Raw genomic sequence first — 17,529 nt, 5'->3', positions numbered from 1 at the left:
GCAACAATGACGTCTCCAGCTCCAGAGGTGTGAACGAGTGGTGCGGGGGTGGGGGGGATAAAGGGGGAGAGCGGTCGAATGGGCCGATATAGTCAGACTGAGTAAGAGATATATGCCTAAAATCATATTTACAAAACGTTTCAAATGGGGAAAAAAACAGAGATGATTTCAATCGAATATTTAGACAAAGTCATGCAAGGGGAACTTTCTCTGGACTCCATGGGCTGAGAAAATAAACATTGAAATCTCAAATTCGGTCAGAACGGCTGCTCAGACTTCCTAGTGTTAATACATACAAATAGTTATGCATGTTAAATTAGCATGGTGAATGTTAATCATAACTATAAACGCGACACTAACACGGTAACCAGTGAGGCATTTATTATGGACCCGTCAAAAGGACGGCCTTCCTGGTAAAAAGCATAAAATCATTGGACCCGTTAGAGCTGTTGCCTTGTCAAAGGCCAACGCGACAGCTCGAAAAAGTTGCATGCTTATTTCTCTCGGTCTCGGGAGGATAAATGACCGTGTGGGGATCACGAAATACGTAAATACGAATCGTGAAACGCCCGGTAAAAAGAGGGCACAGTGAGTGTCCTAGAGTCCAAGTTAATATAACTATTATTAACTGGGCGAAAACTAACCATTTGCAATTGTGTGAATGAGTTGTGAAGTCAATTAACCACTAACCTCTGTCTACTAACCCTATTAACAAATTGTTAACAGTGGGGGAGGAGGGGGTAAGATGGCTTTTACAGAAAATTGGCTTAAGCAGCTACAGGATGGCTGTAAAGAGTCCAAACTTCGTTGCTGTAATATGGCGCTTAGTTTGGGAGAGAGCCTCAAATGGGGCTCATTAAGCAGTATTCCAGATCAGGTAATTGAACTGCAAATTGAAAGAGGAGACGTGAGAGATCTCTCCGCATTCTATATCAAAAGATTAGAAAGCGTGGGCAGGTTTGATATTGTTGAAAAAGAGAAGCAGGACTTAGTATCTTGTTTAAAAATATGCTCTGTATTTAGCTTCGAAAAAATAATGGAAGCTCTAGAGTTGAGAAGTGTTAGGAACACAGCAGGGAGCCAGATAGGCCCCTGTGATAAGCCTGCAGAATGCAGGGAAAGCCGGCCGAGGCTGGAGACCATGATCCTTCTCTATCCCAGAGGAGAAGTGAGGGAGATGACCGGATGTGACATTCCGGAAGCCACGTGGACGCCAGAGGGGCGGCCACCGATGCAGCCTGTCACCACGGAGCAGCCTGGTACCTACAGTAATCCTGCAGAACCAGAGCCCTCCACCGTGGGCAACGAATCCACGGGCCCAGCGGGAGAGCTGGGGATCGAAGCCATGCCAGAGGCGGACGCCGCTGGCGAAGGGCAAGTTCCTGTGGGCGACACAGAAGGGACGGCGGCAGCAGCGGAAGCAGCAGAGCAGTCGTTCATCATACCCACGTCGGCGACAAGCTTCGCTGGCGTGGGACTGCCTGTGGACATCGCAGAAGAGACAGCGCAGCTGACTACAACGACGGGACCGGTGAGCCTGCCAGGGGTCCAGAACCTGGAGGATGTCACTTGCTCGTCCATCAAAGTCCAGCCAGTGACGGACGTCGCTGGCGTGGGACTTCCTGTGGGTGACGCAGGGGAGACAACCGCCACAGGGCAGTTGTCAAAAGGAGCAGAGGTGAGAAGCTGGCCAGGGATCGAGACCCTGGAGCATCACATCACTTCTTCAACAGGAGCGGGGGGGTCAGATCCAACTGACACCACCTTGCCCATCAACGCCATGCCTGCGATGGAGATCGAAGGCGGGGCCAAGGAGTCAAAGCACCTCATCACGAAGACGCTGAATGGTTCGATGGATGGCATTATCGGTGCCAGTCTTCGCGTTCAGTCAGAGGTGCAGACATCCAAAACACACACACTCACAGCCCGGGGATTGACCATCATAGGGGGTGGGCCCAAGGGGAAAAAGGCCAGACCGGTCTTAAACGAGTGTGATGATGGAACCCGGGGATTCACCACCATAGGGGGTAAGTCACCTCACAAACCAAGGGTGACGAAGTCCAGTGTGGTGCAATCGGGGCCGTCTGGGCCACAGACAAAGAAGCTGACCACGGTGCCAACACAGGTATGCGCCTGTGGGCTTGTTTGTCATTGCAAAGCCTGTCGATCAGCTCACAACCCTGGTATAAACAAAGTAAAATGGAAATGGAAAAACGTTTTTGCCAGTTCTGAGTCAGCGAGATCAGGGGCTGACGCAGCCAAAGAGGAGAGCAAGTGATTTGCTCTCCCCCCCCCCCCCCATTGTTCTGCACACAGCAGGAAATGGGGATGTAGTGACAATCAGGTGTCACGATCTGCAGTCAGCACACACACACACACACACACACTCACACGGACAAATGTGTGACTGAACTGTGCATTAAAAAATGTGGTGTGTAATTGTGTTGAAGAATGCTGAATAATGATTTACTTCTCTTCAATGAGGGGAGAGAAGTTTAGTGCACGTGTGAAGAGGTGGTGTTTGAGCGCGTGCGCGCGCACAGACACACACACAGACACACACACGCACAAACAACCACATGTGTGGAAAACACATAGTGTGGTGAAAATGTTGCAAACTTGCAATTTTCAATTGGGTTGCTTTAAAGTTAACAGTTTGACTGTTTTTTACGATTAACCCGCATTTTAATCAACCCCCCTTCACTGCCGAGATTGTTGTATTACCTTTAGAGCATACGCTGAATTATTTGGGCTTTTAATCCGCGAAAATCCATCAAAAAAAGCTCCCGTGGTTTGTTATGATCTGTGTGTAGCATCCACCATCTTGGTGCACCCGGAAGACGCACACAAGATTGGTTTCAATGAGGCGTTGCAACCAATGCATTTCCATTGGCCTCAATTTCCCAGAAGCCCTAGCAGCCCACAGCATGTGACGATTTCCGGTTTCGTCATCACAGCGAAGCCATCCAGTCTCATACTCCGCGACGAAGACGGATTTTCTTTTGATTCATTACATTACGGCGGATTAAACACATAAAACAAAAGGCGGGTATGTCCGATACGGCAGCGACATTAACCTGGAGTAATCCATTCGCGGCACGGAAACTGTTAAAGTTAAAAAATCCAAAAGGTTGAAAACACCAAGTTGATTGAAATAAAAAATAGGTTATTTGTTCAATTACAATTTGGGATTCCCTAACAAAGTAACAAAGCCAAAAAGTTTTGTGATTAGTTAGGTAATAAACTGCATTTGTGTAAACTGTGTTTATCCAATGTCCACATTCTGTGAACAGACAGATGGGGGTGTTGAGATAAGGTTAGCAGACGCGACTGCTTATTCTCCTCCAGCTTGACCAAGTTAAGTTGGAGGAATGTGTAGTTAAAGAATTAACCTTTTGTCCAGGCAGGAAGCCATAAAAACGGACAGGAGGTGAAATAATGCCATGGCAATCAGGTTTGACTGACATGGCAAGAATCTGCTTCTCCCAAAAGGGTGGAGAGGAGGAACTAACCAAATATAGTTCACTTCCAGCAATCACATTATTAGTACAGACATTAAGTGACATTGATTTCTAATGAGTTGATGTGTTGTGTTATTTAGTGTGTTTTAAAAGTTGTATAAACGTTATAACTTAAAACCATGTTAAACGCCCGAATAGAAAAATCGCTCAGATATGGAAAATTGATCAAAACCATATCAATTTTTCATCTCTGCATAGGGGGTGTCGAGTTATATATGGATGTGCAAGGATGTGTTATTCAGAAGTGTAGTAAAATATATTTAGGTCATAATTATTGATCAACTATTTCACACTGATGAAGACTGCAAGGGAGAACTGAGGGTCTCTCACTGCACATTCCATGAAAGCAGCCACTATTGGTAGGGGGTTGTGGAAATCCTTATCAGTGCCAGTCAAGGGAACAAAGGGATTTATGACCTGGCAGGAAAGACATCTGAGACTCTGAAACTGAGCAGAACATGTAGAGGGAGAAACCATGGTCTGGTAATTCTTTCTTTTCATTGAGTAAAATGTGTTCTAAATGTAACCAATATTATACTGGGTTAGTAAAGCCTAGATAATATAAGAATGTAATGATCTACCAAGTTAATCTAGACATTTGATCTAGAGATAAGCAGCAGCTCACTTGACAGGAAGTGATAGGAGCATGTTGCGAGGGGCTGATGTCAGAATCCACAGGCAAAGGTGTCTGTGGCTTCTCATTGGCTAAAGGACGGGGGCAGAAAAACTGACCCTGTCATTTGATTGGCTGCAAAGGCATTCTCTTTGGTCTAAGTACACTGTTGATGGAAAGTGGAAGTTAGATTCTACACCGTACCACCGTGACAAGATAGAGATCAGCATGAGGCCAGCGGTAAATATAATCATATGATATGTGCATTATTCCATAATATGTTAGTAATGTGTAATAATGATAATTAGGTTGTAACCAAATGTTTATTTGTGTTTCTTGTCTCCAATAAATAATCTTGAATGGTAGATTTAAAACCACATAGTTGGAAGTGGCACACGCCACACATAGTTACAAGTGTTCAATAAACCACACTTCACCAAATGAGAGTAGGTTAGGCATTAGACTTTAAGGCCGTGCCAAATGCACAAGTTCCAGGGTACTATTTGTCAGTCTGCATTGGGGAAGTTTGAACAAACGTGTGAATGTTATATGTGTTTATGTTTAAGGAATGAACTAATAAAAACCCTATAAAAAGCATATTTGATTCGTAAAACAAGGAAATTATTGAAGCATTAAATAAATCAATTGTGCGTATTGAACGTAGCTTATCTGCTGTATCTCTTGGGAATTCGGATCCCGGCAAATCTCACCAAAAACCGGACACAACCCATGACGGTATCAGCAGCCAGGATCTGACCACACACAGAGTTGATCAGATGTTAATCTTTGCTCTGTGGTGTGTAGATCTAAGATGTGGGCAGTGGTAATACGTTCCTGTGTGTCTAGACTCCAAGGTATAGTGTGTGGTTGGCCTTGGGATTGCTTGTTAACCTGCTTTGTACTGTGTGCAAGTTGCGGCAACATTCATTCCATGATGGCTCATGGTCATGGATAGTATAGGTCCTACCTGGGCTCGGTGCCTCCAGGAGCCTACAAGAACTTGGCAATGAATGATTGTTCTCTGGGAGATTCAGACATGCTGCCATCAGGGTTTCTGATTAATTCCACACACACCATGCACTACACCATGTTCCACTCATCCATATAACTGCACGCCCTACTTGATTACTGACTCCACATACACCATCATCCGTATGTTTTGCTATTTCAGTTCATCCATGCTTCAGTTGCTTAGTTTAGGTTCATTCTTTAATAAATGTGTTACTTCGTTTTACACCTTGGTCTCCGTCCCCTACTTGTCATGGTCAAGAGCCAGTCATGATATATGTTTCCTTGCTGCGCTCAAAACAAACACCGGAATAAAATAGAAATGTAAAATGCAATGTGGGCAAAAAGATCAAAGGGTCGAAAGGGAGGGACAATATAAAAGTAGGTATAACGACCTAGACGTGTATTCTGAGTAAGCAAGCGTTTGCACTTTGCCTGATGAGGATGTTTCTAGGTCTTTTCAAAGCCACATCCTGTCACATGACGTTCACCTTTCTTCTCACTGCTCATATCATTGTATACTATATTACTATTGTAGCATTATAATTGATACGGATGAATCCACAGACCCACCGTTTGAAAAGATTTGTTGCCCATAAGACCTTAGTTGTACGTACAGACAGTACATATAAGATGGACATAATTCTGAACCTACAATGTTCAACCAGTTACTGCCCTCACCACATTCATGCACACACACACACACACACACACACACACACACACACACGCACAGTTAGTAATTGTGGTATGTTTGTGCCGGGGTACTTGTGCTTCATCCAGTGTCAATCAATCAATCATGCAAGCACTCAATCAATCAATTAAATCAATCAATCCCCTGATAAAGAGGAAATAATTAGGTCACTTCAATTAGGTCTTCAGCTTGTATCCTCAGCTTCCTGTTGGAACAATACAACGCTGTTCATCTTGCAGGCCTCATCACACTTTGGCACATTATTCACACAAGCTTTAATGGCTGATGTTTAACCCAGAACCTTCCAGAGCCTGTGAAGTTCTGTGATGTTTTTTATTTCTTTTTCTTTTCCACATTTCCATTATCACCAGAACCACCTCTGAAGAGGGATTGAGGTACATCATAAAAAACAAACTAATTAAAAAAGCCAAAATAGCCTTTAACAAGCTCTACAACATTGTGAGCCTACAGGCGATTTTAAAATAATTTTGTATGTACAGTATTTATTAGAGAGATGACTTCCGCACACCCGGTGTAATTTTCAGCAGGTGCGTATACACAGTACATCCTAGTAGCAGAGCAGCAAACGTATGGAGAAGGAGGAGAGACCTGCATACCGCCACTACCGCTGGTCCAAGAGTTTTATTTTAATAAGAGTCATAGCAACGTTTCTTCTTCAGGCATCAGGCAGTATATATACTGTATGTACAGTATTGAATTCTGTGTTCCCAGAACACACAGGGTTAGTACCCGCTGAGTAGGGCTCAAATTAGGTTCTGTCAACCTCATGTGAAACGTATCGTATGGAAACAGATCTTGTGAAATAGGTTACACTGCACGCTTCACTTAGTTGTTTTAACTCGTTCATAGTGAAAATGAGCTGTTAGTTCATTCCGCCATTCATGTCAAAGACTAAACCGTTCCTGTACACCAACGGGACGACCTCACTGTCTCCATCTCCCGGTTCGAGACCATCGCTCACCTCCACGTCTCCACACGGCTTCAGGCCCTGGCCTTTATATCCAGAACATAGTATAGGCTCATCACAGGGATCCTCCGAGGTGTCGGAGGAACCACCCATGATGACCCCCAGGTGTTCAGAGTCTTCTTCTTCGCTGTCATCGTTGTCTGTGACGTCCTCCGCTGAGGGCGCTGCGGTGGTCTCCGTCTGGTCCTCGGGGGTCTGGACGGTGATGTCCGGAACCGACGGCTGACGATGCAGAGTTAGCTTGTGAACTTCCTCTTTCATCTCCAGCATCTCCTGTTGAAGAGACACAGCAGTGATGAATTGGAGAGATAAAAAGAACGTGTCATTTGTGGACTGCATTTGTGGACTGCAGTATTCATCTCACACTGACCACTGGTCATTGGGGGGTTCCATGGGTGATGGGTCCCCAGCTAAATGTGTTAATATAGACTGACAGACCCGATCGTCTGACTCCCCTCCCTGACTCCGTGCACGCACACGCACACACACACACACACACACACACACACACACACACACACACACACACACACACAAGTGAGTATGTGTGTGTGTTTGTGGTGCACTATGCTTCATCTACTCAGCTGGTAATTTCCTCTCCAACTTTCACATGAGCGTCGTCACATGAACCTAAGTATATAGGGCTTAAGTGGTTCAATTTTTTTTTTGCTGGGGACCCCCTGGGACCCACTCAAGGACCCCTGAGAGTTCCCGGACCCCACTTTGAGAACCACTTAAAAACCTCAGCTGAAATGAAGTCTCCAGGTAGGCGTTTACCTCAGGACAGTAGGTGTCGGTGGGATGTAAAACAGGCACCGGAACAGGAGGAAGGATTCTCTTTTTGAATCTAAGGATGAGAGCCGAGCAGAAAAACACAGATATAAAATCCACTGGAACTGAGGAAGTCTTGAAGTTCAAGATTCATGAGATTCAAGAGGGAAGTGGCTCAGTGGCCACATGGAAACGGCTAGGTTCCCATTTCTCAAGTGTCCTTGAGCAAGATTCTGAACCCCTAATTGCTCCCGATGTGCATTGTTGGTACCTTGCATGGTTTCCCCCGCCATCGGTGTATGAATGTGTGTGAATAGGTGAATCTAATGCACAATCTATGTAAAGTGCGCACCATTTACTATTATTCCCTTAACCACTGAAATCCCAGCATGAAAATAGATCGATACATTTTTCTCCCTGCACATTTTATTTGATATGCTATCATGTTTTCATTTGGTTGCTGATTAAAATGTAATGTTTTTTTTGTTTCGGTAAATACACTGTAAATAAAGTGTATTACTACATTTATTCTACAACTACTGAGAAAGCATACGTTTTTTTTTGTTCCGGACAAACAGAACAGTAATTCAATTTCACCACAGGCTCACAACGGACGATGAGAGCTTGTAGGTGGAGTGATTAACAAGACTAATCAGAACGACTCACTCACCTCTTAAAGATGAAGGTGCACAGTATTGAAACGAACAAGAAGACAAACGCCACCACCACCAAAGCACTCCATGCTGATGTGGAGAAGAGCAAAGGAGTGAAAGAACAACACCTTATAAATGAGCCAAATATTCAGTCCTGTATATGGAAGTGCTAACAATGACTTGCTCAAGGTTCAAGGTTTTGTTTTGTGTGGAATAAGGGAGTAATACAAACAAATAATCAATCTCTGTCACACTAAAGAGTATAAACAAAGCTCTGTTCCGTCCAGAGACAAGGGGGCATATTTTGCACATCTTAAGTACCAGGTGTTATGACTTAAATTAAGACATGTAGGCGTGACTTGATTTGGCCACTCAAAATAGCCAAACAGCATTGGCCACGCCTCCCGGTCTTAAGTTAAGTCATAAGACCTGGTACTTAAGACACTCAAAATAGGGCCCCAGAATTCTAAAAGCATCCTATAGAACTCTCCCACCATTCTTCCAGCCTGTGCTCTCCTGTTGTGCTGTTTTGATGATGAGGATGGACTTGGGTCCCGCTCCAGCCTTCGTTACCCCAACCACGCTGATGTTGTACATGAACCCTGGACTCAGGTTGTCTATAGGATGCTCTGTGCGTGAGGCCGAGACGTTGTGACACTCTTTAAGAAAACACAGTAAATGGGATCTGCATGTTACTGCAACATACTGTGCCTACATACAAAGTTCAATACATCCCACATCTTACTTTTTCTTTGCTTACTTGTTGTACCTTTTTCTATTTTACATTATTTATTATGTTATCTGTAATGTTTTTTGTGTGTGCCTGATTTAATTAATGATAATACATGGTAAATAGCTCTTAAAATAGCAGATATATTATGTCACAACAGGGCTGCACGATATGGACACATTTTCATATCTCAGAATTTATGCCAAATATTGCGATATCGATACGATATACGTTATTGCCGTTAAAAGGTCATATTCTATATTTTAAGTACGCCTATTGCAATATTGAAAACCAAACATTATTCAAAACACTGCATAACAACAAGTCAATAAGTGGTTGGTTAAAAAGGTTAAAGCAGTATATTTCAAAAAGTAATCATTGCTGTTACTGAACGAACACTCATCACAGCAGTCATCACTACTTGGATATATATTTCTTTATTTATTTACCAACAAAATAAATAAAATTAAAATCACCCATTTAGACGCAAGGCTGATCCTTAAAACGTTTTTTAAATCTTAACCTAAGATTTCTGAAAAACTTCAAAAATTGATTAAAAAAAGCAAAGAAAGAAAGAAATAGAAGAAAGCAAATTGCTATACTGTACATACAGTTACCGGATTGAAAGGTATAGTTACATATTGGGGATCTCGGTCTAAATGGGTTAATGTGGGTAAATGTCGCAGTTGGAAATAATACATAGCTGGACGTGAACTCACCCTCATTAGGATGCAGGTTCTGTGTACTGGACTTTGTGATACAGACAGTATAGTGTGTGAGGAAGCCTCGCTGGTCTTCAACAGGGATGGCTTTCCACCACAGTTTAGACAAGTTGTGCGTCTTGTTATAAGTAAGACCTGGTGGTTTAACACGTGGTGCTGAAACAGACGAGAAAACAGAACTTAATGTAAAAAAATAAATAATAAATAACAGCGATCCCTCAGTGGTCAAATCACCTGCAAAACAATGATGTTCAGAACATTGTTCAATCGCAGCATTCAGAGAAGAAAGAAAGACTTAGTGACTTAGTGAGTGCAGCTCAGTTCCACATTAACCTCGCCATTCACTTAACCACCAAACCACTTAACCTCAAAGAAAACAATTGCCAATTATATATTTTTTTACATATGATAGTTAAAAATAGACGTTTTTTTTTTTTTTTTTGAAAATATCTGTTTACATTTTATTTTCTACGGTCGCAATGACATTTAATGTTAAAAATACTTACCACCCTCTTTCTTATAACAGAGACACATTTTGATTGTCTGCTGTGTCCTATTCATGCATTTGTGTTCAAAGGAATAGTAGCGGACGAAGTCCTCCATCTCTGCAACTAAACCATATAGTACACAATAAGATTTCATCAGTTCATCTATTAAAACTAAACCATTACTGTATGATACAGTATAATAAGACTAAACATGAAGTCTTATTATACTATTGTTGGATGTTTATCTAAAAAGACACCTTTGTTATATGCTTTGTATCTGTATGCGCTTTCTTATATATTAATAATGAAAGGACACAAAGTGATATATATCATTTTTTTAATTTAAGAGCTAGAGCTTTACCAATTCTATCCAATCGGGAGATATGCCTGGCTATGACTCACACAGGATACAGGATTAAAACGTTTGGAAGAAATAATTGAAAATGTTTCACTGTTTACTTTAATCATAAAAATAAAAATAATTGGTTTGAAATTGGTAGAAAATTTATGTAATATATACCATAAGAAATATTTCTCATCAAAATATATTGAAGTACAGCAATACATGGCAACTTGAGATAGCCTTCTTTAATATTTCACAAAAGTATAATTGTCCGGGTGAAAATCACCCAGGTTTAGTGTTCTAGGCCCGGGTTAAAGGATGTGTATGGAGTCAAGACACGTGACGGTAGGCTACTTACGTAGTTTCGTTAAATCATACTTTTTCCTTGCTGGTAAAGTTTTCACTCTAATTGGGTCTCCATGTTGGAATGTGTACAACTCAACGCAGGAGCTTCTAGGCTTTCTACGGACCCATAGCAGATGGTCTTGGTCACAAGCTGTTTGTGAGAAAAAGAGAATACATTTATATACAGTAAGCATGTCAAAACATGATAGAGTGATAGTGACATGAACACAGACACAGATAGAATAGTAGAAGAATAGAACTACCTAAATATAATATAATATAATATGTAGGTCGCATTTACTATGAAAACCTGCATCTCCCGTCCGTCCGTTAGTTAGTCACCCACGCCTCCATATAATGGTAACGCCTCGTGACATCACATCTCCATATATGGTCACGCCTCGTGGCATCACACCTCCATATAGCTCTGGTCCATAGCCTTCTACTGCTTCTACGTTTCTGCCTTGCAGTATAAGGCTATGGGACTTTCGGTTTTAAATCTCTTTAAAAGGGGATTTTGTTTCCACCGGGAAAAAAATACTTTTAGTTACTCCACTGTGCCTTCTACCGATATTGCCCAGAGAATTGCCTCATAGAGAATATTTTTCCTTCCTTTCTGGCCAAAAAGTACCGTTTATACGTGTAGTGGGGGGCTCAGAGTGCGTCCACTAAGGAAAGTAGGCTTTCTAATGACACAACCCGCCTTTGTTTTGGTGAGTAGCAAAAACGTTCTTTTTTATTTACGCTAAAGAGGAGAGGCTGGTCTGATTTCGATTTGAGATTTAAAACCGAAAGTCCCATAGCCTTATACTGCAGGGCATAATCGTAGAAGCAGTAGAAGGCTATGGACCAGAGCTAGCCTCCATATATGGTCATGCCTCGTGACATCACGTGACATCATGGAGACCCTTAGATCTCCATATCTGCATATGGAGCTGGCCAGCAACTCTACATCTGACCTCAAATCTCAAATCCTTAGATCTCCATATATGGAGCTGACCTGTTCTGACATTGCATAATGTTGATCTGACCTCATCAAACCCTGTACACTAAAGACACGTATGGCCAGTACAGAATTCATTCCATATGTTGATCTGACCCCTCATGGCAAAGCACCAACTCTCGCCCAGCAGTCTGCCGTCAGTGCCCGTCACCCAAGCGGATGCGTAAGGGCGAGGTCGCTTTTCGCCCCCAGGGCGTCTTATTGGTATATATTCTGTGTTGAACATGCATTTCCAAGATTGGTGGCCCACAACTTTGGGGGCATGGAAATCAAATCACAACCGAGCAGGCGGGACAAATCTGCTGCAGGCATTTTTTACCCTGGCAGATTCGCCCTGTCTCGCAAGTATGACAATAAGATATTGCCGCCTACTGATACATCTGGTGAGGTGACATCTACATTCAGTGAATGGGCTTATGACGGATGTAAACAAATAACAGAGTTGTATAACCAATGCTAAGATTTAAGGGCAGTCCATCATTATAGGGATGGTATTTTATACATATGGAATTGAGATTTCCCCAGATGTATCAGTGGGTCGAAGAAGATCTCTGATCGTCTGACAACGCAATACGAGATAAGTAAAGACAGAACACAGATACATATGGAGGGAGACAGTGATGGAGAGGGCAAGAGCTGCCCTGACAGAGCTAACAAGATGCACAATATGCACACACACATACACTTACGCTTTATATCTTTGGTTAGTTTGACTGGTATCTTTAGGACAGCGGGGGGTGACTGTCCCACTTGGTTCATGGCAATAATGGAGATGTTGACAGGGGAGTTAGACACATGCATGGTGCATGCAGTGGCGTTCGTGCAGCGCGGGCCCTTGTTCCGGCAACGACAAGACTGGGAGTCATTCACACTGTACGTCACTCCACCCACCGCAGCTGCAAGTGACGGAGCCTGATCAAGAACACAATGCATTACAGATGGTGACATTTATGTGACTCCCAATCAGTGAGCAGGATAGGTCTATTACTATTTTTTGAGTGGTGCAACCACTCCTACAACCAGCAATGTCCGTGCGTACCTACAGTAACTACCTATGTATCATCGGTCATGAGCACGAGTATATGACTTATTAGTACCAGTAGGGGGCGCCAGAAACAGAGAGGTATAGTGCATGCTCTGTTGCCTGCTAATGAGAGAGAGAGAGAGAGAGAGAGAGAGAGAGAGAGAGAGAGAGGTGGGGGGGGGGGGGGGGATTGCACCACTCAGTTCACACGGGTGTGATTTTTAAAGAACAACGTACCTTCCAAGTTAGACTGAGGACCCGGTGGCCGTGGGTGCCTTTGTCAATCTCCTGCCAAGTAACTTTAGGTGGATTTTCAATCACTGCAACAAAATTGCACACATTCATTCATTCATGGAGGAACAGCATGCAGGATTTATACATGTATTTACTTAAAAAAGATGGACCCCTCGTTGACCTAGGCCCTAGGTCCTAGGGGGATTATTAAAATGGTTAGGGTATAAATACGGTACCACTCTAGATATGAGTAGGGCCTACCAAAGTATATTTACCACTCAAATGATTATCAAAGTATTTACATTATGTGTATGGAATAAACATGTAATTTTAAAAGGAATAAAACAGGTAATCATAAGGGGAAAAAGGATATGTAATCATATAATGTGCGACTAAATATTAACAGGCCTCACTCAAGTTAAAATCATGGAATTAGTAAAAGGATATACTATATACTATAGATAGTATGTGAAGTACACAGCTTCCACACGCGTGCACACCGGTGCACGCACACACTCTCTCTCTCTCTCAGGTCCCCCAAAGCAGGTCAACCTGGCCTCTCGACTGGACTGTGCAAACAATGAGATGGCAGGATGGTTGGGGAAACGTACACACACACATAAGGGGGGTGGTGCACAGGGTACAGGGTTCACACACCACACACACACACACACACACACACACTGGTTGATTTAAGTAAGAGTACAATGACTGACTGGCACATTTAAGAAAGCTCAAATACACACACATAAAGATGATCTCATAATGACTGGACACATCACATCACACCCACACACCCAGGGAGCAGAGTCCGGAAGAGAAGGCCAACGCGACACTTCAAAGAGGGAGGATGGCCCCCGGAAGAAATGAACTATTCTGATTGGATATATTCACAAATTGGAACTATTAAATATGTCTGGATCCCATGGAATCTTCACTCTCTCAGGCCGTAGGAGGGAGTCCAGAGGTCTACTGGTGGTTTAATCGGTGACTTCTGTCTGTAAAATTGATTGTATATCCATATTTGATTCATTATGATTGTAATAGGCTCAATTTATATTGTTGTAGACATAGGGACAAACATAAATGTACACTAGTTAATAGGGCTTTGATTATTAATACCTATAAATAATTATAACTCTTTGCTGTGTATTCATTCCAGAGGTTGGCACAAGTTTATGGACATAATCATGCAAAACGAACGCGTATTGATATCTGGTTTTCTGTCTGTACCTCCTTGGAGGTTAAAGGTGAAAGGCCAGAGGTTAAAATCTTCTCCAGACCACACCAGAACAAAAAGGCTGTAGCATGCTGCTAAAGTGTCATTAGAACATTAACACTATGGATATGATGCCCAATTGCCCATATCATTATAGGCAAAACATCTTAGTTAATTGATAGTCCATCATGTGCTGGTGTCGTGAGGTGGAATTTTGGAAATAGCAGCTCTGTAAGCTCACAACGCTTCACAATGCGAACTTCATAAAGTATACAATTCTGGTGTGATTAAAGGACCATGTTTACATGTTTCACTTATTGAAAATGACCAAATATATATACTTGTGTATTGAGAAGACGGCCAGTTCCACACCTCCTCATTGTGTGAAATGGTAGATCATTCTCCTAAGTGGATGCGGTCACTCCAGGCCTGATTTATACTTAGTCACTCGCTGGTGTACCGACATCAAGTAAGCCCAGTGATTATTTCATTTCAAAGGTTCTTTTTAGCCAACAGTATGCCTATTAGTTTTAAATAAGTCTTCAATTTGATTAAATGTTATTGTTTTTCCCATGGACCACCTGCACTTATTCCATGGAACATTTGAGGAACAGTGTGAGTTCACCCACCTATAGGAACCATCTGGACTTCTGACCAGTCGCTCCACATAGCATTTGGGGCAGCAGTGGACTTCTGTCTGATCTGGACCTGGTACGCTGAGTCTCTCTGGAGGTTCAGCACAGTGACCTGGTCTGGTGGTCAACACACGCACGCGCACGCGCACGCGCACGCGCACGCACACACACACACACACACACACACACACACACACACACACACACACACACACACACACACACACACACACACACACACACACACACACACACACACACACACACACACACACGCCAGACGCCTATTGGTTGAAAAGTAGTACTGTCTGCAGCTCGATATGCAAAGTAAACTAAGCAGGGAGGTAAAGGTTTGGTTTACAATGCCGGAGGGCATAGTTCATATCCTGGTTTGGCCATGAAACTTGTGGATTGCAGATTAATTAAAGTGATGTGATTAAAGGGATGTGATGCTATGTAAAATAACAGATGGGAGTACTTACACATATTGTCTGTTGCATTCGCCTCCATTGAACTCTGAATCAACAATCGATAAAGAGATAAAGCAAGTTAAATGAGACTGCAAACAAACTGACCGACTGATGCTAACCTGACACAAAGTCAGAAGTAGATAGATAGATAGATAGATAGATAGATAGATAGATAGATAGATAGATAGATAGATAGATAGATAGATAGATACTGTACATTTTCACATGGTGCAGTGGTGTCTGAGTGTCTTCTGAACAGCAGCTGCACTGCAGCCCTTGTCTTCTCTGTTGCGCTCCAACTCAACCTGAGGTCATTTGTGGACCACGACTTAAGTACATTCAGTGGCTCTGCATATTTAACTGTGAAAAGGAAAAAAAGCTATTGTTGGACCGTTATTGTTTTGTTATTTTTTTCCCTGTGTGTTTGTTATTTCCCCTGTGTGTGGCTTATTATGTGCATTTGTTGAGCTGGATTAATTCAGTTTTCTTCAATAAATAAATGATTAGCGCTCAAGTAACGAAGTGGGAAAGTCCCTGGCTGCCCACCACCATGGAGGTTGTGGGTTCAAATCCACTGTGGCTTTGCCGGGCGTCTATGTGAACACAATTGGCCCTGTTCGGTGGAGGAAAACAGAAATGTGTGTGGGGATGAATTCATTGGCACAATGACTAAATTGGGGAGAAAAAGTGGGTCGAATGGCTGCTCTAAAATGAATGAATGAATGAATGAATGAATGAATGATACAAAAAGAACATGTGTGTGGCGGCAGAAAAAGAACATGTGTGTTGCAGTAACCTATACCTGTGTGGCTGAGTATGACAGAGGTGTTGGCTGAGACACAGCTGGCGTTTCCCATGTGAGCTGTGACCCAAATGTACACAGAGCGGTTTTGGATCAGACGCTCTGCCACCACAAAACGTCTTCTGATGAACGCCGCCTCCCCCCTCACCGCTCGTATGGAGTCCTTTGAGTTTATATTCTCCTCTATAGTTCTCCCCCATGTGTCTCCAACTGCATTTCTGTCAAGACAAACTGTAGCCGTTGACAAACTGTAGTTGTCATCAAACTGAGCAGAGCTACATAAATCGTCGCTGTCGGGTGGAAACCTTGTATGTCCATATTACTTTTCAGGAACTTCCAGGTATATTTGTTGCTGTCTTGCCCGACAGCAACGATATAGCTAATCAGTGTCATCAAGACAGTAAGACATGAAAATGTATCAAAACAGGGATAGAATTAAAAGTGATAGACAGACTTTCCCTATTAAAAACAAGACATTCATAGTAGCTAATTAAAACCATAAAAGTTCAAGTGAAAATAGTTTATATTTCAAATACTAAACAGCATCTATCATTTGACTGTGCTTTATGCAAATATATTGCCCTCTAAAATGCTGCTATTTTCTTATGAGCCAAGTCAAATTTATTTTAGTCTTACAGCCTGAAATATATACTTTTCACCTTCTGTACCTGTTTCGTACCTCTGTTTTTGTATTTCATTTTCCCCCTATGTAATGTAATGTAATGTATGTAGGCTACTCTATGATCGGCTTGTTTTTATGTTTTTATTTTTATATTTTGTGGGGACTGCAGATGTAAATGAGCATCTTTGCTAAATCCAGTGTAGGCCTATTTACTGTTTACATTACATTGATATGCATGTTTTTTTTAATATATCACAACAATACATCATCATTCAGTTTTCAGTCTAATGCCAAAACCAAACATCACTTTTTATCCACTGAAAAGTCCATGGTTCTTAAGATTCTGTGCTCTCAGTCATGATATGAAACTTGCAGGTGTCACTCTTTGTATTTTGTAGCTATACTCTCACAGAATCAAACGACAGTACGTTTTGTGGTTAAGGTCATGACTCACATCAAATCTACAAAAACTACAGACATAGTGACAGACACCTACTGATTATACTAATGTCTACTAAACTTAATTTCCCCAAATGTTTATTTTGTTGGGCTGCCCTACGTGTCTTCTATCCACCCAAATATCCAATCAGGCTTTCTCATCACATTTGGGTTTTGGTCTCACAACAGGCCTAATGTATCCCTCT

The 17,529-nt window shown here is 42.3% G+C and overlaps 1 protein-coding gene across 1 annotated transcript; it reads right to left on the bottom strand.

The window, feature by feature from the left end:
• Positions 1 to 6,592: 6,592 nt before the first annotated feature.
• Positions 6,593 to 16,318, bottom strand: il12rb1 (interleukin 12 receptor subunit beta 1; the record flags this gene model as incomplete). The annotated part of the gene is made up of 11 exons (XM_083766624.1): positions 6,593 to 7,097; positions 7,602 to 7,671; positions 8,266 to 8,338; positions 8,743 to 8,907; positions 9,698 to 9,856; positions 10,207 to 10,311; positions 10,890 to 11,027; positions 12,569 to 12,791; positions 13,141 to 13,223; positions 14,986 to 15,108; positions 16,264 to 16,318. 11 exons carry the CDS (start codon positions 16,316 to 16,318, stop codon positions 6,720 to 6,722), a joined length of 1,572 nt encoding a protein of 523 aa, XP_083622750.1. The 3' UTR covers positions 6,593 to 6,719.
• Between the last annotated feature and the right edge of the window lie 1,211 nt (positions 16,319 to 17,529).

The sequence above is a fragment of the Protomyctophum parallelum genome (genome assembly GCF_964188405.1).
Source record: "Protomyctophum parallelum genome assembly, chromosome: 6".
In the NCBI taxonomy this organism is placed as follows: Eukaryota; Metazoa; Chordata; class Actinopteri; order Myctophiformes; family Myctophidae; genus Protomyctophum; species Protomyctophum parallelum.
Note: the sequence above shows the minus strand (reverse complement) of the source record. Positions and strands in the feature narration are given on the sequence as shown.